This window comes from Petaurus breviceps, unplaced genomic scaffold (assembly GCF_028583685.1).
Source record: "Petaurus breviceps papuanus isolate PSGF00001 unplaced genomic scaffold, PetGlider_PUasm1.0 126, whole genome shotgun sequence".
Classification (NCBI taxonomy): Eukaryota; Metazoa; Chordata; class Mammalia; order Diprotodontia; family Petauridae; genus Petaurus; species Petaurus breviceps.
The window spans coordinates 55,973,210-55,999,974 of NW_027185655.1; the positions used below are offsets into that span (position 1 = coordinate 55,973,210).

General features: G+C 42.7%; 1 protein-coding gene across 2 annotated transcripts; it reads right to left on the reverse strand.

Moving 5' to 3' along the window:
- Nucleotides 1-10,126: 10,126 nt before the first annotated feature.
- ING2 (inhibitor of growth family member 2) lies at nucleotides 10,127-19,148 on the reverse strand. Of its 2 annotated transcripts, XM_069096525.1 has the most exons (3): nucleotides 15,640-15,702; nucleotides 13,441-13,575; nucleotides 10,127-12,865 (listed from the first exon to the last, which is right to left on the reverse strand). In XM_069096525.1, exons 2-3 carry the CDS (start codon nucleotides 13,475-13,477, stop codon nucleotides 12,195-12,197), a joined length of 708 nt encoding a protein of 235 aa, XP_068952626.1. In that variant the 5' UTR covers nucleotides 13,478-13,575; nucleotides 15,640-15,702; the 3' UTR covers nucleotides 10,127-12,194. The 2 variants fall into 2 exon arrangements, with proteins under 2 accessions (XP_068952626.1, XP_068952620.1); XM_069096519.1 differs by lacking the exons at nucleotides 13,441-13,575; nucleotides 15,640-15,702 and adding an exon at nucleotides 18,824-19,148.
- Nucleotides 19,149-26,765: the final 7,617 nt, after the last annotated feature.

Genomic DNA, 26,765 nt, shown 5'->3' on the forward strand with positions numbered 1-26,765 from the left:
TATTTTAAAACATTATTCTGAGAAAGGATTCATAGGTTACACCAGACTGCCAAAAGGAGACCTTGACACACAAAAATAGTTAAGGAATCCTGCTATGTGTTACTCTTCCTTCTAATGACAGTTCCAGGTCTCTTCATTATTCTGTCTCCAAAGAGATACTTAATAGCTGTGCAACCATAGACAAGTCACTGAGCCTCAATGAACTCTCCTGTAAAGTAGGGAAAAGAATAGCAATTCTCTCACAGGATTGTTGTGGAGGATCAAAAGCTAATGAATATAAAACACTTTATAAAGCTTAAAGGGCTATAGATGTCACTTGTCATTACTGTTGTTTCCAATCCTTTCAGTTTTGTCCAATCCCATTTTGGGGTTTTCTTGGCAAAGATCCTGGAGTGGCTTGCCATTTCCTTCTCTAGCTTATCTTACAGATGAGGAAACTAAGGCAAACAGGGTTAAGTGACTTGCCCAGGGTCACACAGTTAGTAAGTGTCTATGGCCAGATTTGAGCTCCGGAAGATGAGACTTCCTGGTTCCAAGTCCAGTGCTCTATCTACCAAGCCACCTAGCTCCCTCCTCCTCATTATTATTATTATTACTTGGGCTTTAAAAAATAGCAATTCGAGATCCAATTATAGCATGCTAATTTGCATACAAATTCAGTCAGCTATGAATATTCCTGGATGATTGTGGTATAAAACATAACAGGTCCAAAGATAAAACTGTTCAAGTGTTTATTTGCATCTAAACCTGGAATGAATTGTCATTGTTTTGCCACTGCACTATAATCAGCTTTCACACAGCCTTCTACTCTTTCCCTAAATCAAAAGAAAAAAAAAATCTGAAAGTAGCAAGGTGACTGTCCCTGGAAAGTGGTAGCAGAAATCCTCCCCAGTCTTCTGCAGGTGCTATAATGTCTTAGAAAGGCAGGTAAGAATCAATGAGGGGGGAATGTAGGTGTTATAGGAAGCTCCAGCCTTAATATAAGTCAGTGGTGAAAAGTGTGAAGGCAGTATCTGCCAAGAAAACCCCAAAAGGGGTCATGAGGAGCTAGACACTATACACTAGACTGAAAAACAACCAAACAACAAATCTTTGGCAGCATTAATAATGAATCTGGTATCCTGCAGGAGGGAGGTTTGAATCCCACCATACTCTGCCTTGGTCAGACCCCATCTGGAGAACTGTATTGGATTACAATGCCACACTCTAGGAATGACCCAGACAAACTGGAGCATGTCCAGAGAGTGGTGAGTAGGCTAGGGAGAGGATTAGAACCATGCCTTGTGAGGATCAGTTGGAGAAACAGAATGCTTAGCCTGCAGAAAAGAAGTCCAAGGGAGGACAGGATAGCTGTCTTCAAAGATGGTGTGTGGAAGAGGGATTAGTTTTGCTTTGTTTGGCTTCAGGAGCAATGAATGGGAGTTTCAGAGAGGCAGATTTCTGGTTTAATGTAAGAGTTCACAACAAGCTACGCTGTCCAAAAACCTAGTAGTAAGTTCCCAAGCACTTTATGGGTAGGTTAGTTCCTTCTTGTTAGGGATCTTACAGAAAAGATCAACAGTGAGAACTAGACCTATAAGATTCCTTCCCGCTTAAGATTCTGCAATCCTGAAAGCTTAAAATATTAAAATGATAACATCCCACCTTTGAAAGAGTGTGGGACAAGGAAAGGTAGTTTTTTTCTGCCACAATTTAAAGAAATTCCTTCCATCAAAAGAAAGATGTCATTAACTGGGTATCCCAAACTTGGGTATATAAATGAAAGAATTAACTGACAGAAAACTCTTATTCCAGTCTGAACAGTTCTCTTCTCAGTCTTTGCCCTGAAGTGAGTGGTTGGGATTTTTGTTAGGTTGGTTTTGTTTTGTATGTTAAATGCTACAAGGTCATGGATGTGTTGTGTAAGACAAGGACTTGGAAAACAAAATAGTTGGATATTTGGTGATGTTTGATGCCATTTCATGTCCAGAATGTAGGTAGAGTAGCTATTTACTGATTTTAGCTATGCTGCACACAGTTAAAAACTAAGAAGGAAACCAACCAAGGCTTCCCTGAGTCAGTCACTCAGTCAGTCAAATATCATTTCTTCAGCCCTTTCCATGTGCCTGGTACTGGACTAAGTTACAAGGACAGGAAAAGAAACAGCAACCACCAAAAAAAAAAGCAGTCCTTGTTCAAGGAGCTCACAGTGTGATTCAGAGAACAACCTGCAAACATTTACGTACAAATAAGATATATATGGGGTAAATTGAAGGCAGTCTCGAGGGGAAAACACTAAGATTGAGGATTGCAAAATACTTCTTGAAGAAGGTAGGATTTTAGCTGAGACTTGGAGGAAGCATGGGGAGCTAAAAGGCAGAAATGAGGAAGGAAAGAATTGCAGGTATGGTGAAGAGCCAATAAAAATGTTTAGTCAGAAAATGGAGTCATGTGTGAGGAATAGCATAGGATGTGGAGAGGTGAAAGGTGTAAGAAGCCTGGAAAGGTGGAAAGGAGCCAGCCAAAGAAGATCTCAAAGTCCTTTCATGAAGACTTATGTACTTCATGAGAGTCCCTCAGGTCCTTACTCAATGCCTATTAACTCTAACTTGACACATATTCCAATAACCTGGCCAACAGAAGATTATAAACCACAAATTAGAAGCAGGATGATCTGATAGAAGCACATAGTATCAGGGTAGAGGGGATTTTTTTAAAAGACACTTGAATTTGACGTTTGGAAAGTTCTTTGATTAAATCTATATGGTCATTCCTTTCACTCTTATAGATAGCAAATCCCGTAACCAAGGTTCTCATTTTGTATTCCTATCCATAGAGAAGCTGTGCAGGGTGTTGAAGGCCACTTTTGGAATGGAAAATATACAAACTCAAAAAAGGGCAGTAATCTGGGGCGGGGGAGTGCATCACCGCATTAGAGCACAGTAAAATAACTTATGCTCATATTGATGACCTTGAGTTAGCAAGGAAACAGTTGAATCACATTCACTCTCCTTAGTTTACAAAGGGTAGGAAATATACAGTGTTTTAGAAATGTTTCCATCCTTGATAGTTAAGTTTTTGGCCTTGAAGTCAAATCTTCAGTTACCTAGGACTCATTCCTCTAGACTTTGGGATTGACAGGGTTTTATTTCATTAAAATGAGAACTCAGAAAAACATCTTTTGACCATATCACCCATTTGCTCAAAAATCACTGTTGGTTCCTTATTACTTATTGAATAAAACTGAGAGAAATGATTATTTCTCCCTCATATCAAGTCAATTTTTGACTCAAAAATTGAGGAGGACCCAGCTTTTTTTCCCTTGTGTTATTTCCTTGTTCAATTTCTTAAGGACAGGGCTGACAGAAGATAAGATTAATATTCTCCTCATTCTGGGTATTGCTACTCCAGCCAACTAACTGAAACTTGGATAGGGGCTATAGATTCTTTGTCTAGATTTCCCAAGGTTAGGGGTGGTATAGAGATAGCCTCCCTGGCCAAGAGTGACATGATGTCCCTCTAAGCCCCTCATTGGAGTAAGCCCACTTCTCTCTGTAAAGTCCACCTCTCATTAATTATTAACCAATCAGAGTTGATTGCCACCCTCAGACATACCCCCCCCCTTCTAAGACCTGAGTTAAAATCTCTGCCTCAGACACTTATTTAGCTGTGTGACCTTGGGTAAGTAATTTACCTGTTTCCTTATCTATAAAGTGGGGATAATGGAATGAATCTACTTTATGGGGCTGTAGTAAGGATCAAATGAGGTAACATGTAAAATAGCTGTAAACTATAAAGTGCTATATTACTATTAAGTATAGAGATCAATTGTTTCAGATAATGGGTGCCACAATAATTTATATATTACTTTGAAATATGTCTTGATTTTCATTTGGAAATGGGAGTGCCTGATGGTCAAGTGTGGCGTTTAAAAAGTTCAAGAGACAATAATTTCTGGGTAATTAGTCATTTTATTAATAATGTCAGCATTTTTAATAAAAGGTCAGTGACACTTTCAAATGCCAAAGACCCTCATGGCAGTGGGCTCATGGCTTACATGCCCTTGGAAGAAGGGTCTTCCTGAGGACAGCAATCAACTCTGATCGGTTAAAAATTAATGAGAGGTAGGCTTTACTGAGAGAAATGAGCTTACTCTAATGAGGGGCTGAGAGGAACATCATGTCACTGTTAGCAAGGGAAGCTATCCCCATACTCAGACCATGCCCAGCCTTGGGCAATCTAGACAAAGAGTCTATATCCTCTATCCAAGCTTGAGCTAGTTAGATGGAATATCAATCACCAGAATGAGAAGAATATTAATCCCATCTTCCATCAGCCCTGTCCTTGAGAGAATGGACAAGGAAGTAGAACGGGGATGAGAAACTGGGGCCTCCCCAATGTTAATAACCTGCTAGTGACATGAGAGAGACAATTATTTCTCTCACAAAGCATTCATTTCAGCCATACTGAAAATTTGACCAAAACATAACAAAAACACTCCAGCACAACCCTCAATACTCAAAATGTTCCCAGCTTTCCACACCACCCCACCCAACCTATCATTGTATGGTTATCATGCCTGGCTACAATGTAAGAGTAGATACAGGGACAGAGCTGGAAGGGGAGTTAATCTAGCCAAAACTCTTCCCTCTTCCCTGTACAGAGGAAACTGAGTCCCAAAGAATTCAAGTGACTTGCCCAAGATCACTCTGGCTAGTAAGTGATGGAAGTAGTAAGGTTCTCTGACTTGAATGCATAGAGCAGCTAAGGCTGAAATTCTGTATATAGTATGCCCTGATAATAGTATCTATATAAATACTGGAGTTTCCTTTTCAGAGGAAGATTTTACTAAGCCCATAGGAAGTTTAAAGCGAGGATAGCACATCCTTGTAGGCTATGAACTAAAACTTTCCCTGAAAGAACAGAGGGTAGTGAAGCCTTAGCTTAGTTACACTTTTCACAATTTAAAAATTAGTTATCCTTAGATAATCCTTGGTGGCCAGTCTCAGCTTGATTTAAACAGTAGTCTACTCTACAAAGCTAGTATGCTTGAAAAGATCCCGGTTATTGCATGGAAAGATCTTTCATTGTTCTCTAGAAACATATAGTTATGTCTCTAATCTGCCATCCTCAGGGAACAGTGTGTTTCATGTAGGTAAAATTCTTGATAAATATCACCCCTAAAGTGAGGAAAACAATTTTAACCATTTTTGATGGAAGATTCACAAAAAATATGTAACTTTCCCTGCCTGCCCAGAATTTACATGCTTTTCTTTGTTGACTCCAGGGTTATGATTACACTGTGTATCATAACAGGAGCTACTAAATAGCAGAAGACAATTTGCCTATTCCTAAATGGCTACCATTTTTTTTTAATGGTGGCATTTCTAAATTTTTTTTTCCTCTTCTTTGCTGTTAGTTACCACTGACAATGAGCCTTCCCCCTGGCAATCCTCCCTCCTAAACTCCAATAAGTCTTTTAGAATTGAATGGGAAATAAGAAGAGGTCCTCCTATGAAAAAGATGTTATGAAATTTATATACATGAATGACTGCTTTTAGATCAAATTTTCAACTAAAGTGGAATAAAGAAAATCCAAAATATATGTCTAAGAGATATCCATGATACAATATATGTCTAGTGTCTAATGCATTTTAAAGGCTTTTTCACCCAGATTCATTATCATGTAATCTTCTCATCTTCTTAAAACCTCCATTGGCCAACAAGGTCAGAAACGAATTTATTAAATTACTCCCATAAAATATATGGCTGATATGACAAGCCTTTTCCAGATTTCCATTTTTTCTCTGGCTTATAACAAGGACATGTGGGATCAAAAACCATAAGAGGCAAAGAAGCCTTTATTTATGCTATTCTTTGGACCTAGAGTATCTTTCCCCTCCCTCATATGTTGTTTGTTGTGTCCTTTATAGCCTAACTCAAACACCATCTCTATGTTGCTAACAAAGGTCCCTAATATCTCAAAGTAACCCCCTGTTTTGCAACCCTTGAATGTAACTTACAATACTGTATATTCATTGTCTTGGGGATATGAACCTTCCATTAAAACTGTGGGCTATTATGAGTAAATTTTGTGGACTAGTAAAAAATTTGCCTGGGATCTCTTAACATTGGTGTACAGTTGACTATCCTAGCATGTAAGGTGAATGCCACTCAGTAACCAAAGTTTGCTCTTGGGTTCCACCCCCATTCATCTTTCTTCTTTCCCAATATGGTTCTACCCCTGTAGCATGTGCTGCACTCTTCTCTCTACTTCACATTACACTAGGGACATCTGAAAGCCACACTTCAGTTTAATTGCTGGTGGTCCGTTTTCCCAAGAAGTGGAGCCACTATCTAGACATTGGGGCACATCAACTAAATGACATTTTTTAAAGAGACATGTATGCATGAATGGGAAGCAGAAGATAAATATGAAACAGTGGGATAGTCTACTAAGGATATCAGAAAAGCATAAGCCCAGAAAGCACTGAGGCTCTTGGCAACCAAAAAGGGCTTAGCAAGCTATGCTGGTAGCAAGAGAATAGGACTGTTCCTTACACAGACAAAATAAGGAAAAAGGAGGCACTCAATTTGTATCTTTTTCTTTACTGAGGAGCATAATCTTTAGGTTAGGAGGGCTACTAACAAGGAATTGAAATAAGGATATGATAAAGAAAAAAAAAAGATACCTAACTGTCCTCAATGACTTCAAGTCACCAAGTCCACACTATTTCTCTCGGTACTGAAAGAATTATGTTGATCTGTTAAAAATAGGTCATGACACAAAGCTCAAAAAAATGCAAATGATAACCTAAAAAGAAAATCTGGGCAGGGTAGACAAGCCTCATGAACATGCTCTTGACTTTTGGAAAGATTCAGCAACATACTATGAAAGGGATGGTGTGTGATCTCTCAGAAGGGGAAGAGTAGCTCAATACAAGCTAGAATAGTATAGCACAAAGGACACTGTAATCTAGAATCAAGCTCCAAACATGGCTATGCAACACCCCCCCCCCCCCAGACTCTACTTCATCTGTAAAAGGCACTGGATTAAGTGACCTATGAAACTATCCATGGTTCATCAGGAAAATGTCATGGGTATAGATAAGATAACTAAATTTCTTCAAGGCATCTGACAGCCTCTTACACCTTTGAACAGGATGTGGACATAACAGTAGTGGATTTGGCACTGGTTATAAAGGGACACCAAGAATGGCTTATCCAGGGTTCTTGATGTGAGAGTCCATGAATTTCAGGGGATCCATGAACTTGGATGGGTGTCTTTATTTTTGCTAACCTTTGGTTTTCTTTGTAATCCTATGTATTTTATGCATCTAAAAACATTATTCTGAAAACGGGTCCATAGGGTTTATCAAATTGCCAAAAGGGCACATGACCCTCCAAGAGTTTTAAGAATCCCAGGGGGTGAGGGGAGAAATGGATTGGTGATAGGTAACCTGTAGGTTTCTAGCACATCAGAGTTCTGAGTTCTGTTCTATTTATCACCTTCACCAATAACTTGAAAGTGGTTGTAGGGTAGTGGATAGAAGATGAAGAACTTGGTGTAATAAAGACTTGAGTTCAACTCCTCTGACTTACTGGTTGTATGAGCATATGCAAATTAATTAACCTCTATGAACTATCATCAGGATCCAAAAATCCCAATAGGCTATAGAGTAATGGGTTGAATAAGAACTTTTTTTTTTTTGGAGGGGAAGAAGGCAGGGCAATTGGGGTTGTGTTAAGTAAATGTGTTAAGTATCTGAGACTGATTTTGAACTCAGGTCCTCCTGACTCCAGGGCTGGTACTCTATTCATTGTGCCACCTAGCTGCCCCTAGAACTTCTAGCTTTTAAGATTTACAAAAAGCTTTCCTCATGATCACCCCAAGATAGGCAGGTATCGGGACGGCCAGGTGGCTCAGTGAGTAAGAGCACTGGCCCAAGAGTCGGGATGACCTGGTATAGAATCAGGGCTCTGATACTTAGCACCACACCCAGAAATAACTGGCCGTGTAACCTTGAGCAAGTTACTTAACCCCAATTGCTTTAAAAAAAAAAATAGGCAAGTATTTCTTGGGTAGAGGTAAAATGTTTTACCTAGTAGGGTCACAGTCTGAATTAAAACCCAGCTCCTAGCTTGAAGTCTGTAGCTTTTTTCACTGTGCAAGGCTGCCTCACCAATATGATGAAATTTAACAGAGATACTTAAAAAGTTCTACACTTGGAATATCTAGGTTTGAATACAGATGCTCATGTGCAAAGTATTAAGAAATTCCAATGGACTGTAAGCTCCATATAAAGTTATATGAACCGATAGCCCTAAATGTTAAAAATATCTTACTTAGATTGTATATTCGTTGTGCTATAGTGAACAGAATGAAGATTACTGCCCCTAACCATACTTTGTTCTGGTCAAATTACTCATGGATAAGACACTGTCAAGACAGAACAATTAAGAGATTTAAAACCATGTATATGAGGCCCAAGTTGAAAGAACCAGAGGACTATTTAGCCCAGAGAAGAGACAACATGGGAGGTGCTGGAGAGCAGTCCTCAAATATTTAAAAGGGCCATTTTATGACAGAAATTTTACATCCATTTTGCTTGGCTCTAGAAGGAACAACTTTTTGGAATAATCAATAATCATTTATTAAGCACCTATGGGCCAGGCACTGTAAATACAAAGACAAAAATGAAACAACCCCTTCCCTTGAGGAACTTACAATCTATCAAATAAAGTGTACAAGACCAACAGGTTAAAAGTTGTTGAGGCACATTTTGGCTCAAAATAAGGAAACCCCCCTCCCAACTTCCTAACACTTGGAGCTGTCCAAAAGTAAAATGGGCTATCTTGGAAAGTAGTGAGCACTAATGCACTGTTGGCAGAATTAGGGAATGTTATAATGGCTCTGGAAAACCATTTTTAAAAATCACTAAACTGTATATACCCTTTGATCTACCTTCTTCCTGTGATCTTCCTTCTAGGCAAATGCTCAAAAAGTCAAAGGCAGAAGGGAAGATCCTATACATACAGTACATAAAAATATTTATAGCAGCATCTTTTGTAGTAGCAAAAAACTAGAAGTTCTAAACTAACTGTAAACTAACATCTAAACAAACTGTAATATCTAAGTGTAATAGTATGTTACTGTAATCTAAAAAATTATGAATATGGAGAATCTGGAGGTTGGTAAGGCTTATGTGAACTGATACAGAGCAAAATAAATAAGCAGACCAATGTACACAATGGCCACAAAAATGTAAAGGAAAACATTAAGAGTCTGAAGAATCTGCAGTGACCTAATGACCACAGAGAGTGACACATGCCTTCCACCTCTAAACAGAATGGGATGCACATTCTCAGACATGGCCAATGTGTTGATCTGCTCTAACTGTAGTTGTTTGTTACAATCCAAGAATCCAAAGGATTCTATTGAGGAGGCTGGGGGAAGAATGCATCAGATCTAAGTAATCACAAAGTTTAAAGGGGCAGCAACAAAATGTTTTTTGGCATTTTTTTTAAAAGGGGAAGTTTCCCATCTCTAATGGTACATCTGAATGGCCATTTGTCATGGACATTATAGATTCCTTGATTCTAGGTACAGTGGAGTGTGGGGTTAGCTTTGTTTATTTTCATATGACAATGAATGAAGACAGAATGTGGTAGTACACTGTAAGAATTTGCTTGGGGTCAGCAAGACTTGAAATTTTTTAAATAGGAAAATTAGTTAAAATTGTTCATTTTGTATCAGCAACTATACATTTCTTTCCTTATGGATTCCCAGTCCTTTGTTAATGCTCCATGATACCTCCTCCCCTCACCCCACACTTCACCCCCAACCATTTGACTGGATTTTACTAAAAGAATGAAGCAGACAAACTCTTACCTGGCTCAGTGGTGATACACCCTAGCTATCCAAGGTTAGGAGTTGCCAGCTACATTCTTAGTTTTGCACATAGTTCAGAATAAAGGTGCGTGCTAATAGGAAAGCAGATATTCCTGTAAAAACTGAATAGGGGTATTTTTTTGAGTACTAAGACTCAATCTATGCCATACCAGGAAGTAAAATTTCCAGGCAACTATTTTCCTTTCTTTCCTGTTAAACTAGTCTTATCAGTCACAAGTTATTAATCACTGTCCTAGTACTCAGGTCTATTTTAATCAATTTTCATTTGGCAGATTACAATTAAACCAAGCTTATGCTTACATTAACTGGTGTTATTATTGTTCTAGCTAACATTGATATAGCACCTGAAAGCTTGCAAAGCACTATATATATATATATATATATATATATATATATATGTATATGTATTTTCCCCCCGACTTGATCTCAGCTGGCATGACAATCAAATATGTGAAAGTATTTTCTAACCATTAAGCATTAATATATATCACAAAAAACAATCTCGTGACAGTCTAGTAACAAAGAAACTTATATTATGAAACTGAGTAAGAAATGTTCTAATCCTATTGGCTGGGAAAGGAATTTCTTCATGTGACAACTGACATTTAATGTATAAAAGGATGATTTCTTAACCATGTTTTATGATGTTTCCCCTAGGACTAATATGATCATCTGTACTCAGTCAAAACTAGCTATTGAAGCTCTTCCCACTTGCTACAACATCTTTATATGCCTTCACGTTTCAGATAAATGAAAATGTTTTGAAAAAATAAACATCCATTTTACTAGTTTTTGAAATCTTCACTCTAATTCAAATTAGTACAGAAAATGAGAATTTTAATTTTAAGGGACTTCATGGATCATTTAGTTCAAGTCTATCCCCTTACAGAGGTGGAAATTGGGGCCAGAGAAGTGAGCAACTTGTCTAACATGAAGTAGCTAGTTTTAGTCTCAGGGTCAGGATTGGAACCGCAGTCTGACTCTCCAGAGTTCCATGTTCTTTCCATAACACCCTGTTGCTTACACAGTAAACATTTCTTAGACCCAGACAGGGTTTTTACCAGGTGAATAAGAATCAAGATTGTCAGGCTCAGAAACAAAGAGGAAGAGTAGGTTACACACAAAGCTATAGCCCCCCCAAACAAACAAAAATCCCCAAACATACACCCTTCAACATTCTTATCTTTAACAGATAAGACTTAGAAAAACCCATTTTACAAATACGTGATTAACTGCATTATCCTAAAATCATATTCATTCAAAGCAAACATATTAGGGAACACCAACAAGAGAAAGTCAAGATTAATACAACTCTAAGTTAAAATAATGATGTGTCATCATCGATGTAAATTGTTTAAATGAAAGCAAATTGTTTAAATGACAGCAAAACTATTTAAAACAACTTTTTTGATATACAGATATTAAGAACTACTATATTGCTTTCCAATTGATTAGAACTGTGCCCAAGCATCCCAGCAGATCACAGAAATTCAGAGTTGGAGTTTTTGTTATTGTTTTCAGTATCAGGAAATACAATACACCGTTAAGAATGCTCAAGAACAATGTGAACCCATACTGCTATGCAAGCTTAAATTCTGCCACTCTAACCTAACGGTAGTATTTTTGGTATACCAACTACTCTGTAGTGCCCGAGTTTATTAAGGAGAACTTTTTAAATTTTAAAACACAGGCGGATTAATAGCTGCTTTTGTGAAAAGGAGTCATTTACAAATGGGTTACTGACAGTGTATCAAAATGCTGCTAAGAAAAATACAACAGCAAGGTACTCTGAAAAGAGTACATTATTCCACATGGAATCCTAAATTAACTTTCCTCTCTAGCTCCTTAAATGAACCTTCATGAGACTAGAGATAAGGTTCGATGTATCACAGAGGTAAAGCAGAGTTCACATCAGCTGAAGAGTCTAAAAACTTTTAAAGTGTGCAGAAGAATTAAATCCTAGTAAACCTTTGGTGTTTACCCATTAACAACATTTCCATCGTAAGTGACAATAAGATATGTATAGTTTGTGGAGAAAAATAAAAGCAACTTGTTCACACCATATTCCCACTGTTGCTAATTCTTTCCATGTGTTGTTCTAAGACCACCTGGCTTTAAAACATTTGGTTATTCAGTGCAGAAAAGTAAACCACAGACAAAGTACGACAACTTTTAATACTCCATTAATACTAATGATTAAAAATTATTGCATAGCCTTATGCATTTATCCTAAAACATTTTTCTGCAAAGTAAATGAATTCTATAAAAGACAAATAATTCCTTAAAATGTGGATGGCCTTTACTACCTCGATCTTCTATCTTTTTTTGTTTTTTCAGTACTTTTGTCCATTGTTTTCTCATTATCTCCTCTGCACTTTGGGCAATACCATTTTCCCTTTGGTTTATAAGTAAGCGAAACACATGAAAAATGAAACCACTCAATTGGACATTGTTCATTATCACATCCTATCATTTCCCCGTAAGACACTTGGTTACATAAGCAGTATGTAGGTTCATTGGGATCTATTGCAAACTCAACAGGTGAAGCTTCCCTTTCTTGTTTGGCCTTTGAACGTTTCTTTTTCTTGGCAGATTTGGACTTCTTTTCTTTAGGTGGTTGGTCATCACAGTCTTCAATCCCATTTGCTATGTGGCAGAGATCACGGCTTTCACTGGTCCGTTGTCGGCGGGGTCTTCTTGAAGACCTTTCTGGTTGGCTGGAATCCATCTTTGTCTTATCTGAAGGTCTCTCACTTTCTGAAGGATCTTGAAAACATTGTGAATGCAACTCCATTTGCCTTGCCCGGTTCTCTACCAGCTCAAGCATTTGTGTTACAATTTGAATTTTCTCATCACCCAGTTCTTGGCTGTTGATTAATGCTCTCTGAAGATTCTGCTGAAGGCGTTTCTTCTGATGTGGATCATTTTCTTTCTTATATTTTTCACAGGCATCATCAATTTCCTTTAATGCTTCTGTAAGAGGTAAAAAAATAAAATCAGAACACTACCCTATGTTAGAGAATAGTTTGTTTTTTAAAGAGTTTTTCTTTTTAAGTCACTGGAGTGCTCTGAATAGAAGCAACTCAAAACATAAAAACTCAACTATACTGTTTACCATATCCAACATGGAAACATAACACCAGAAAAACTAACGGAAGCTTTAACTGAGAAAAAAAAAGGAAACTACAATCCACTCTTAACTGATCGGTAAGACAAAGTTTTAAATAAATACACGGCCCCAATTCACTTATTTGTTTCAGAAAGAATGCTTAACATCATATTTGTTTCAATAGCTTCCACATTTTAGTTTCATATTAGAAAACTTTAAATTCTACAAACTGAGAGAGCTCCACAGTGAAATTTCTACACTAGTGATTCCATTATCAACCAAAAAGGGCATTATGGTGATTCTGTTGCTTTATATACCTAGACAATGGATTTTTTGGTCATTTTATTTGCTGACAAACTTCCTGCAACATCTTTAAAGCACCAACTTAAAATGTTGTCTTATAAATCCATTTTTATCTTAGCAAGAAAAGCAACACTACCTTTAAAGGGAAAATCTGTGTTGTGATTCAAAAGCATATCTTCTGACTCCCAACCCAAAGCTCTTCTGCTCTAGCATGCTATAGGCCACAGGTGTCAAACTCATGGACTCTGCTGGCAAGACTCCTAAGTGTGGCCTGAACCAGATTAAAATGTAATTGGGAAATGTTTAATAAATTTTAAAAAAAAAATACAATATGAGAAATAATGTTCATTTATAATTTTCTAAGTCAATATCCAACCCATAGGGATTTGTTTCTATTGGAGTTTGACACCCGTAGTGTAGGCAACCTTTTGTTGGCAGCCATCTGAGTAATTCAGTCATCTGGGCTAGCAGCAAGGCCACTCTATTATTTCAGAAGTTCAAATTATTCCCTGTTAGTTACATTTCCAAATGATCTAGGTTTCTTCTAGGGAAATAAGGGCAAATTTCTAGACACAAAGGTTTTGAAATGATCAAGGGCCAAGAGGGGGCAGATGGGAAGAAACAAGACAAACTAATTTCATCTATCCCACATCTTATCCACAGTGATCTGCAATCTTACAAACATGGTACTTAATGTGTTGTTCCCAGTGTAGAACCAATGTTCGATGCTTAATACCAATCAATGAATAACTAATTTCATAACAAGATAAATATCTTAGTATACAATTTCTTTTTTTTTTTTTTAAGCAATCAGGGTTAAGTAACTTGCTCAAGGTTACACGGCCAGTTATTTCTGGGTGTGGTGCTGAGTGTCTGAGCCCGGGATTCGCTCTCCAGGTCGTCCCAACACTGGAGCCAGTGCTCCTACTCGCTGAGCCACCTGGCCTCCCCTAAGCAATTGGGGTTAAGTAACTTGCTCAAGGTTACACGGCCAGGTGTTTCTGGGTGGGCACTAAGTGTCTGAGCCTGGGATTCGATCTCCAGGTCTTCTCAACACTGGAGCCGGTGCTCTTACACGCTGTGCTACCTGGCCGCCCCTGAGTATACAATTTCTTGCAAGGAAAACAGTCACATGGATGGTGAAGCTGTGAATTGGTTCAGCCCATCTGAAAAGCAATTGGGAACTATGCCCCAGAAGTTAAGCTACCCTTTGGGTCAGCTATACCACTATTAGGCCTATAGCCTAAAGAGTTCTATGAAAGAGAAAAAGAACCTGTACATGTACAAAAACAAAATCTATAGCAAATCTTTGTGGTGGCAAAGAGCTAGAAATTAAGGGGGTGCCTACCTAACAGAGAATGTCTGAACAAATGACCATTTATGAATAGAATGTTATTGTGCCACACACAAAAAGATAAAAACAGTTTCTGAGAAAACTAGGAAGACCTCTGTGACCTGTAAAATGAGCAGATATAGAAGAACAATTTATACAGTGTCAACATTATGGGGAAAAAAACCATTTTTGAAGGATAACAGAATCTTGATCATCACAATGATAAACCACAAGTCCAGACGACTGAAAATGCAGAACAAAACCTACATTTTTGGACATTGCCAATGTAGAGATTTGTTTTGCTATACTATGCATGTTTGTTATCAAGTCAAGAAGCATTTATTAAGTCCTTACCTTGTGCCAAACACTGTGTCTATGTGTGTACAAATAGAAGCAAAAAAAAAAAAAAAACCCTGCCCACAAGGAGCTTACATTCATAGCAGGGAAAACAGACATAAAAGGGAAAGGAAAAGAGGGAAAGGGGAAGATACCCCTGGGCCCTTTCTCAAAATAAAGGTTTCTAGAGAAACTCTACAATGGAAGAAGAGGGCCATAGGAGTGGAGAGAGAAGGCTGATGAAGTCTGGTGGCAAAATCGGGAGGTTTTCAAAAATTGTTTAATGGGAAGGGGCAGTGGGACATAATAAATTCCTGCAAAAATAGATAACTTTTAAAAGAAATGCAGAACAAAGTTATGTTAAAAAATTCGGCTTAATAAATGAAATACTTATAAAATTAATTTGCCCAAAGTTACACACAGTAAACTTTCTTCCCAAATGATTATTCATATATTTGATCTACTCTATAAGGCAGAACACATTTATCTTTCAAATATTCCCTCCTTCCAGACTCATAACACCAGATTCATTATAATTCAGTGTCTCTAAAGGTACTTAAGTCAGTGTATCTTTGTATCAAGGTGTACCTCATGAGACACAGTGCAGCACATATGAAATCTCAATCAATCACAAACCTAATTAAAACATTATTATTAAGTGCTTACCATATGCAAAGCATTGTAGTACACTGAGGTAAACCAGTAAGAGCCTGTCCCTGAGGAATGAATCTAACAGATGAAATATAGGATGTTAATATTATATTGGGAGATTTGGACAGGACAGTATGTGCTTAAGGTACAAATTATTGTTACCTTAAATTTATCTAGAAATCAACTATTTGTCTGAACAAGTTATTACCATAATGGAACCCTAATTGTTCAGTCTGTAAAGCTGCACGATTGGGTCTTGAGATACAAGACAACTGCATACTTAACAGTCAGGTGGTGTCCTTATAGCAGTTACAAAATATCCTGCCCCAACCTCTGATAAGGGTTTTAACTTTATAAGGGCTAAATATAAGCTTGAAAAAAGTTTCAAGCTTAAAAAGTAATTTTAATATGCTTAATATTAGCCCTAGACAAAACATTCAATAGGCAAATCTTAAAAGCCCTAGCCTCTTATTTCTAAATTTCCCTATGCATATCAAAAAGACAACCATAGAGATTAAGAGCATGAGTTAACTTTGAGGATTTTTTCTTTTAAGTGAGAAGCTTTCTAGATTTAAAATCATAGGTCTGCTCAAACACACACAAAAAAATTATATAGAAATTAAAATTTAATAAGCTACTTTCTGTAGGATGGTTTACTGCCAGATAAATTACAAGTTTAGATAGGGCAGTATCTCTATCCATCTGGAGCTTATAATTTAATGGGAGATAAATAATTATAAAAGAAATGCAAAGTGATAACTGTGAGAGGAAGAAGTCATTATCCAGTAGAAGGATCAGGGTAGGCTTCCTGGAAGGAGGGACATATGGGATGGGGCTTTAAAAATGGGTGAAAATTCAACAGGTACAGGGTGTTCTAGGCATAAGGAAAGTAGGCACAAATAGGCAAGTACAGAAAGTGAGGAGGAAGGCAAAAGTTGAGAGCAGCAGCAGCTGGCATTTCTACCACACTTTGGGCTTTATCAAAATAATAATAGCTAACATTTATATAGCACCTACTATGTGCCAGGAACTGTGCAAAGCACTTTACAATTATCTCATTTGATCCTCACAACAAACTTCTCTAGGTGCTGTTATCACCCCCATTTTACAGATAAGGAAACAAGCAAAGGCCAAGTGAAGTCACACAGCTACGAAGTGTCTGGGGCCACATGAGAATTCAGGTCTTCCCGACTTACTTGGGTTTGGGTCATCTGTTTTGGGTTTTTTTTTTTTTTTTGGTAGGAGGCTAAGCTAAACTTGGCTTAGTCTGAGTTATCAGTGGGCCATTCAGGTAGAGATGAATTGTTGTAGAAAAAAGAGTACCCTATCAGGAGACCTAAGTTTTAGAGACTCAGCTCTTCCACTAATTAGCTGTATAACGAGAGATTTCACTGATATGAGCCTTAGTTTCCTCATTTACAAAATGAAGGTGTCAAGTTCTTTAAGGCCCTTTCTACGTCTTAACATTCTGTTTCAGATGTTCTGTGAGCTACTGGAAATGGACCCAGGGCAACAGCACCACTAAAAAGGAGGCTGAAAAGAGAGAATAAGGAGCCAGAATCAGGTGATTATGACATTTTTTAAGTCAAGGTAGGAGAGACTGCGGAAGGTATGGCCAGAATGGCTGGGACCTCAGTGATCTTTGAAAGGACAAGTTTCAGTAGAGCACTGAGGGCACAAGTCAGATTGCAAAGGGTCGAATTTTCTCCCCCCAAAAGTCTGGCAGGGAAGCGGAGGGAGATGCGCGGCTGCTGCTCCTCAAGTGTGGTCTGACAGACTTCACGGATCAAGGAAAAGTTTCTCCCTCACCTCGGGAAGCTGGCCACTTTTGGAGGGATCAGAGAATAGAGAGGAGGGTGGGGAATGCAGGGCGAGGAGTATGCTTAAGCGAGACCTTGGGACCTTTCGGTATTCTGGGTGAGGGCGAGAGGAAGGGAAGGCGAGAAGGGGCAGCGCAAGGTCTGCAGAGGGTTCTTGGCTTTGCACCCCTACCACGATGCTCGGCCACGTTCTCCCTCCACCTCGGGCCAGGACCACTCCCGAGACTAAACACCCCAGCCCCCGCAGTGCACGAGGAGGCGAGGGGAGGGGGCGGGGCCCCGATGACAGGGGGTCGGTCCCAGGCTCCCCGGGCGGCTCCAGCAGGCTCGGCTCCGGGATCATGGCCGCCGCCCCCCCCCCCCCCCCCCAAACCCCCCCCGGTGCGAACCCCCCCCCCCCCCCCCCCCCCAGCCAAACCCCCGCTGGGTGAGCCGCCGCTCCCTACTCCCCCCCGCCCCAAGGCAGCGCCGCGGGCAGTAACGGACGCCTTGCGGGCAGGGGCCGACGCGGTGCTCCGGGCCTCCAGCCCAAATCCTGGGCTCCCCCAGCCCCGCTTCCGAGCCCCGCGAAGCCAGACCCGCCGTGGCGCGACGGCCCAGCCCGGCCCGGCCCGGCCCGGCCCACCCCGGAAGTGACGCAGTACCCCAGGAGCCACGCGGGGCGGGCGTCGGAGACGCGCCAGCTGCGGGAAGCGTCTGTGCCGCTGGCTCGGCGCACAGGGGAGTCCCAGTGCAGAAGCCTGGGCAGACCTATGTCCCGGCCCCCGGGGTTCCCCTCGCCCTAGTCACCCCGACTAAGGCGCGCGGGCCCCTCGAGTCCCCAGCGTTAAACTCGGAGGCACCGCCCACTCCGGGGCAGAGACCCGACCCCCCTTCACCGCCCCCCATCCCCCGCCGAGCCCCTCCCTCCTTTTAACTGTTTAGCTGAAGGAACAGTGCAAAAGCAGAGCAGCAACCCCCAGGTCAGCCCGCCTCCCCCTGCTAGAGCTAGGGGCTGCTAGGCAGGGGGAAGAGGAGGGAGAGAGAGGAACTTCTCTGGGGACGGCCCCGCTGCCCACTCCCCCACCCGCAGCACGTTCCACTGTATCTGCTTCTGGGGGGGGGGGGACCGGGGGCCGAGCCGTCCTCCCCCAGCCCGCACACCTCCGGCCGGGGGCCGGAGCCAGCCAGCCGGCCCGCCTGCAGCTCCTCCTCCTCTCTGGGGGTAGAACCGGAGGAGCGATCCCCAGCTGATAAAATGGCTGATTCCCTGCCAGAAGCAGCCCTGGCTTCAACAAGCGACCAGGCTTTCCCGAAACCCAGTGCCCCGAGCTGGACGCGCGGGGCTGTCAGCCGGGCCGGCAAGCCGGGCGCCCCTCCCGGCCTGCTTCCCCACTCACCTTGGTACTTGGTGTCTATCTCTCGCAGTACGGACACGTTCCGCTGCATGTCCAGGGGCAGCGACTCCACACACTCGAGGTAGTCCTGCACGTAGCAGGAGAGCAGCCGGCCCCGCTCCCCGGCCAGGAGCCCCGTCGCCGGGTACAGCTGTTGCTGCTGCTGCTGCTGCCCTAACATCCTGCTGCTGCTGCTGCTGCTGCCGCCGCCGCCGCCGCCTCCTCCGCATCCAGCGGCCACACATGCACCGCCCGGGCCGCAGAGGAGGCAGACCCCGCCGCCCCTCACAGGGGCGCAGCCGACTGAGTCCCTCCGCCCCCTGCCCTCTGGGGGGGACCCTCACATACCCCGCCGCGGGCACACGTCCTCGGGCGGAGCGAGATCAGCTGCCCCCCTCAGCGCCCGGGCAGCCGAGATCTCCGGCCGTGCCGCCGCCGGGGACGCGGCGCTCGGGCGTCCCGGACGACTGCCGGGGCTCCGCGTCCCCCTCGCGCCTACAATCTGCTCCCGGTTCCCTTCGCTACTTGGCCTCCACTGACCGTCCTCCCTCTCGTCCCCCACTTTTCCCAAGTACCCAGAGTGAGAGTGTCTGGGTGTGAGTGTGTGTATGTGTATGTATGTGTGTGTGAGTCCCTCTCTCTCTTTGGCCCCCCCTCCCCTCCGCCTGCAGATGCCTCTGCGCCTGCGCAGGGCTCAGCCCTTATAAGGCTCGGTGCCCGCCCCTCCCGCCGGACAGAAGGGTTCGCATTCTCCCGCCTTCCTCCGGCCGCCCCGGTGATTGGTCAGTCATCTCGCGGCTGGGGGAGGTTAAGGTAGGAGGGAAGGAGGAAGAGGAGGAGGGGAGCACAAACGGCAGGCTCTGCCCCGCCCCCTCTTAAAGGAGAAGCGCTGTCACCCCGCCCCTTTGCTCAGTCTAGGGTGGCGAGTCGGCTAGCTTGAGGAGGTGGTGCTGTCCCGCCTCACTTCCCCTAGCCCTCCTCCCGAGCCGTCCGGAGCCTGTCCCGACTCCGGCTGCACCCTGCTGACGAACGACCTCCCCTCCGGGAGATCCTGAGCGGCACTGCCCAAGGGTAAAATGGAGCAGTTGGCGGCCCCTTTTTCCCTTCAATATGGAGCGAGGCCGAAGGAGACTGCAGTTCCCAGAGTGCAGCTAGGCCCCAGGGCTCCCGGCATGCCGCGCGTCCCGGCTTGGCTCCGCCCCGCAGGCTCCCTGTGGCGGGGCTCCTTGAGCACGTGGGCGCTGCCGGCTTGGGAGGTAGGCGCCCCCTCCCCGACCCCCGGGCTCTCTGGGCTTGTTTGGGTTCTTATCGCGGCGTCGCCTGGCGTGGAGTGGTCGGTGCCCGTGGGCTCGTCGGCCTCCGGGGTCCCGACGGGGATGGTAACTTTGAATCCGTTCCCAGGCCCGCCCCCGGCGCTCCTCCCGGTCCGTCCCCTCCCTCTGAGGTACTGGCGGCCCCACCGGGCTCGGCGGGCCGTAGTTCTTCCTTGGGGAAACTGTTCCCAGCGTGTTAAGTCCCGCTTCTCGTGCTGCCAGGCCCAGAGCCGACAGGTGAAATCCCGGTCCGAGCGTCGGGTCCCCCGCCCCCCCAAACACGCCGCCCATGGAGGCAGTTTTTATCATGTGTTTGTCACGGCTGCCGCCCGGGGCCCCGGCCGGTGCCTTCGGGTCCTGCGCTTCCAGACTCTTATTCCGTCTCCCGAGACTAAAAGCCCAAAGCTGCCTTTGTAGTCACTGCTCTGGTCACCGAAATGCAGACTCCTGAGCCCAAAACCCGACCTCCGAGGAGCGTGAAAGCACGATGCTCCCCGCGGGGTGTTTGAGGAGTCAGGGCAGGCGGGGATGGGGCGGCATCTGCCGGTGGCGGGGCCTCGGGGCTTCCCCCGCAGCTTTTACCCGAGTACTTTTAAAGAAAGGTTCAGTGATGCAGCTTTCACATGACTCAGCGTTTTCTCTGAATCTGTACCGTGCCTATCACACCGCTGTATGTTGCATTTATAATACTAGTAATAGCCTAGCAAGGTTTGTAACCTTGAAGGTTTATGAAACACCTTACACGTATGTGTTGACTCCTTGATCTTCACATTGACCTTGGGAAGGTAGGTGCTATTTTTATCCTGGTGTTTTTTTTTCTTTATAGCGAATGAGGGAACTGAATGAAGCCAAGTGGAGTTGAGAAAGTAGCCCTGGATCCCACAGTCCTGCATTGAGGTAGGACTTGAACTCGGGTCTTCCATACTCAGAGTCCTGTGATGTCCACTGCCATCCACTTACTCTGTCTAATTCAGTAGACATTTATTGAGGAACAGCAGTGGGTAGGGACCCTCTGCTAGGCAGAATGCCGGGACTAAAAACAGTTCCTGCCCTTGGGTAATTTACTTTGTAGCAGATAGCTGATTGTAGTAGACTGGGCACCAAACTTGGTTTTTAGAAGACCTCGGTTGAATCCTGCCTCAAACATTTAATGCCAGACTCACAGCAAATTCACTTATATGAAAACCTGTTTTCTTATCTGTAAAATGGGAATAATAATAGCATCTCCCTCACAGGGCTGTTATGAAGGTCAAATGAAATCTGAAATGTCAACTATTTCTACTGGGAGATACAGTATGTAGAGGCATTATTGAATACAGTAAGTTAGGGGAAAGGAATCAAAATGGTTTTCCTTACAAACCAGAGTTTAAAAAAAATTGATTATTGCATTTCAGTATAATTGCTTTTTTTTGTATTCCTATATCTTTTGTGCATTTAAAAACATTTGAAGGGGCCATGGGCTCTACTAGGCAGCCCAAGGGAAAAGTGACACCAAAAAAGTGTAGAACCCATTTTAGGAGGTGGCTTGAGAGCTGAACTTTGAAGGAAGCTAAGGCTTCCTGGAGAGGGGAAGAGTGCTTTGGGGACTGAAGCAGGAAATGTGGAATTCAGAGAGCAGAAAGTATGATCTTTAGGCCAGATGTAAAATCTGTGGAAGAAAGCAGTATGAAGTCAGGTCTAAAAGGCTGCCTAGAGCCATATTGAGAAGGTCTTTAAGTGCCAAACTGAGAAATTTTAAGATTTTTTAAGTAAGAAGGTAAGGTCCTTAAGGGCAGAAACTGCCTTTTTTTAATCTTTTTTTTGTTTTTAGTTTGACCCAGTGCCTTACAGGTATATATGTAGATGCTTAATAAATGTTGGTTTAATTGAATTGAGCTAGTTACTTAATAAATGGGGTTATTTGTAAAATGAAGGTGTCAGCCAATTAGTAAACATTTATTAATCGACTACTACCTGCCAGGCACTGTGCTAAACTTGAGGGATACCAGAGGAGGCAAAAGATAGTCCCTACCTTGAAGGAGCTCACAGTCTAATGGTCATGGACTAGATAAATGTCTCTTCCAGCTAAGACATTTTAGTATGAGTAGGCAGTATGCTTTGTTAGATACAAAGCTTTGCATTTCTGAATGCTGTATTAGAAAACTTACCATTTAAAGAACTGCCATTAGATTGAATAAACCTGCCAGGTTTATTCTCAAGCAGTCAGCAGTGGTTTGTAGCTGTAGTGGCTAGTGAGACTGAGTGTTACCACATGTCCATTTTGACTTGTCTCTTCTGTGCCTCGTTGTTTTAGGTATGTTTCCTTAAGGAGTTGATGAAAACGTATTTATGGAATACCTGTTAAAGCCCTATGCTGGGCACTGGATATGCCCATTGTCAGTAACACCACACACCTTTGTGATGCTTGGTGCTTGACAAAAATGCTGACCTCACCATACCTTTGGAAGTAAGTGCAAGTTTCCTGTTTCCTTTTACTGCTGAAGAAAATGTTGACTTTGTCCCTCACAAGGGGTCTGTATTTTATGGTCTTCAGGGCAACTAGTGCCCCAGCTTTGCAGTCTCAGAAATTAGATTGTGTCTAGGTGAGCCTCAGGGTGGAATGTCTAGAGCGGCAGTTCTCAAACTTTTTGCTCTCTGGACTTCCTTACACTCTAAAAGATTATTGAGGACCCTGGGCTATGAGACTTTTGTTTATGTGGGTTATATCTACTGGTACTTACCATAATAGAAACTAAAATTCATAAATGTTTTTAAAAATACACATTTGTTAATTTTAAAATAACAAAAATAAACTCATAATGTAAACTCATGAATAACTATTTTTCAAAATAGAGATTTTAGTGAGAAGATTGATATTGTTTTACTTTTGCAAATCTCTTTAATGTCTGACATAATAGAAAATAACTAGATTCTCGTTATCTGCTTCTGCATGCAGTCTATTGTGAAGTGTTGTTTTGATTTAATTCAATGAAGAAAATCCAGCCTCACACAGATATTTTGTTGGAAAAAGAAGGAATAGCTTAACAACCAAATAGCATCTTAGTATTATGAAAACAGTTCTGACCTGACACCCTGAAAGGGGCTCAGGGATTTCCAGGAGTCCATGAACCATACTTTGAGAACTGCTGGTCTACAGCAATATTTCAATCCTTATTCCCCTCTCCATAGAGTATAACTTTCTAATGACCAGATGCTTCCATTAGGTCTTTTTTGCTTGAACGGTGCCATATAAAGACTGACTATTCTTTCTTTGGGACTTTGAAACTTTCTGTTACTTTTTATCATTAACATAACTGCTATTTCCAAGATTAGTTTTTCTTACTTTAGTTTCTGTTAGATATTTCAAATCAATTTGCAGATGTTTATAAATCATCAGTGTGCTAGGCTCTGTGAATTCAAAGACAGAGGAACGGTCCCTGCCCTCAGGAAGCTGACATTCTGGATTGGGAAGAGAGTATATCATATACATATCTAAATAGATACAAAATATACACAAAGTAATGGGGGATGGGAGGAGATGTACCTAGAGGAATTAGGAAGGGCTTCCCACAACACTTGAACTGAGCTTTGAAGGAATCTAAAATTCTCTGAAGGAGGGTGAGAAGGGCATACCTTTCAGGGATGAGGCACAGACTGTGCCAGGACCCAGAGAGGAGGCAGTGCATGTGCGTGAGGCAGTTCATGGACAGCACAAAGGGGCTAATGTGTGATGTTGGTTGGTGGTTGTCCTTCCCATCTGGAAGACCAAAGTGACATCACCATGCTAGGTGTCAGTGTGTCTGACTGGCTGATCCGACCAACACGAGCTCAGAATGCTCCACCACAGGTTCATGTGAACATCTGAGGTGGAATCTTCAAATTGCGCATCCTGCGTTGCCTTTGAGCTGCTTCAGTTCTGCTTTGCTCATAGAACACAGCACCATCTGTGGTGTTGGGATGCCGTGCTGAGCGGTCCTGTGCCAGTGTTTCCCATGTCACACAATTAATTCCAAGGTTCTTGAGAGGGTCCTTATATTGCTTCTTCTGACCACCATGTGAATGCTTGCCCTGTGTGAGTTCTCCATAAAAGTCTTTTTGGCAAGCTCATGTTTTAAAGTGTTCCAACAGCGTGGCCAGCCCATTGAAGTTACGTCCTCTGAAGCAGAGTTTGAATGCTTGGCAGTTTAGTTCAAATAAGGACCTCAGTGTCTGGTACCTTATTCTGCCAGGTGATCTTCAGAATTTTCTTAAGACTATTCAAATGAAAGTGATTCAGTTTCCTGGCATGATGCTGGTAGACTGTCCAGGTTTCACAGGCATACAACAATGAGGTCAGCGCAGTGACTGTAGACCTTCAGTTTGGTGGTCAGTCTAATACTTCTCTCCCACATATTCCTTTGGAGCCCTCCCAAACACTGAGCTAGCTCTGGCAATTCGTGTATCAACCTCAATCAATGTGGAAAGTACACTGCCAAGTTAGTGAACTTATTATCCACAGCATCCAGGATGTCTATATTTGCTGCAACCAGTGGTTCCACATATAGATGATGTGGTGGTGACTGATGTTTTCTTGGTGTTGATTGTTACGCCAAAATTAGCCCAAGCAGCAGAGAAGTGATCCATACTTTGTTGCATCAGAACTTCAGAGGTTCATTGAGTGCACAATCATTTGCAAACAGAAAATCATGCACCAGCACTCTCTCCACTTTGGTCTTAGCTTGTAGCCTTTTCACACTGAAGAATTGACTGTCAGTGCGTTAGCTGACCTTGATGCCCTCTTCATCCTCATTGAAAGCATTTGACAACATGGCTGAAAGCATCATGCTGTAAAAAGCACGGGAGCAAGCACACAGCCTTGTTTCACTCTATTGATGACTGGGAAGACATGAGAGCATTGTCTATTATCTAGAACCCAGGCAAGCATGCCATCATGTAATTGGCGTACAATATTGATGAACTTCTCCAGGCAACCAAATTTTGACATAATTTTCCATAAGCCCTTATGACTAACAGTATCAAAGGCCTTGGTCAGATTTACAAACATTGTGTACAGACCTCTGTTCTGCTCTTGGAGAGCAGAACATTTCTCCTGGAGTTGTTGGGCAGCAAACACCATATCAACTGTTCCTTGGCCCTTTCTGAAGCCACCCTGGTTCTCAGGTAGATGACCATCTTCCAGGTGAAGGATCAGCCTATTAAGGAGGACTCTGGCAAGAATTTTAGCAGCAGTGACTAAGAGACCCCCTTGTGATTGTCACAGGACAATCTGTTTCCTTTACCTTTATAGAGATGGACAGTGGAGGCATCCTTGAACTCCAGGGGATAACCTCATCTTACTATGGTAATTCGGCCAGGGTTGGGTAAGCAGACAATTTTTAGGGCACCTTTTCTAGCCGATTCCTTACAACAGGAGGTAAGCAGTGTGATCCTTAAAAGGCTGCTCAGACACCCAAGGGGCTGCCGAATCCCACTACTGCTTCCAGTGAGAAAGGACCCTATGGCCTGGGCTGTCCGTGTGCAGGGACAGTGACTACAAGTGCAAGCTTGTGACTACAGCTCCCAGTGTATCTGCACCACTGCTTCATTACTTGCCTGTCGCCACAGGACCTTGAGATAAGTATAATGGTAAAATTATATGGGTGATGTCTTCTGATTTGTGCATAACTTAGATTTAAGTGAGGCAGAGTTGCATGAAGTTATCAACTTCACTCTCTCCTCCAGAGTCATCACCATACAGTGGCAGGACAGAATCAGAATGGCCCGGGATGCAGTGGATGAACTTGGCCTCTTTGATGTCTAGCCAAGCTCTGAGTGCTCCACAGGGCCTGCTTCAGCTGCCTTCGTGGCCGCTGGAACAAATTGTTCTCATCTGCCCATTCCACCAGGGAAGTCTTCACATGCTTGGGTTAGACACCTCCCTAACTCACCAATGGGTTTGAGACCCCTTGATTTGCTGAAACGGTTTACTGGGGTGTGGCCACTGTGCATGCTACAGCTTGGAGCCACAGGTGGACACCAAAAGGTGGGAGAGCAACCCTGAAAAGGGCTCAGTAGCCATTACACCAGAGGTACCTGTCCTCCTTGAACATACCTTACACCCCAATGTGTAATACAAAAAGTCTGGAAAAGCAGACTGGAGCCAGCATAGAAAAGGGCTTTACTTGGCAAAATCTTTTTGAGTTTGTATTGTGGTACAATGGAAAGAGCACTGGCTGGAGTCGGAGTACTTCTAACAATACTTCACATCCCACCTCTGATGAGTGCTAGTGTATGACCTAGATGAATGGTTTGTAAGGTTCTTTCCATTTCTAGAACTGTGATCCTGAATTTTATCCTAGAGGCAAGAGAAAGCCATTGGAGATTTTTGGTGAAGGGAATGATGTGATAAGGCCTGGGTTTTAGAAATGTCATTCTGGCAGGTTTGGAAAACATGCAGTGTTACGTGATGAGAAGATTAGTGACTTGGGAATCAGGCCAGAAGGGTTCTAGTCTTGTCTTTGCCAGTGATTAGCTCTGTGACCCTAGACAAACTACGTTGCTATTGTCCCTTTATTTCTTCAGCAAAATGAAGGGATTGACTAGGCTCTTAAAATTTGAGAATTAGAAATCAGGGTGCTATGGAGTTGCCTGCCTGGGGAAGGGCACCCTTGAAC

Bases quoted from the DNA above. Each gene is read 5' to 3' on its own strand.
- ING2 (XM_069096519.1), bottom strand. From the start codon at position 19,001: ATGTTAGGGCAGCAGCAGCAGCAGCAACAGCTGTACCCGGCGACGGGG. The intron at 12,866-18,823 runs GTGAGTGGGGAA...TACCTCTTACAG, and splicing joins GATAGACACCAAGTACCAAG to AAGCATTAAAGGAAATTGAT.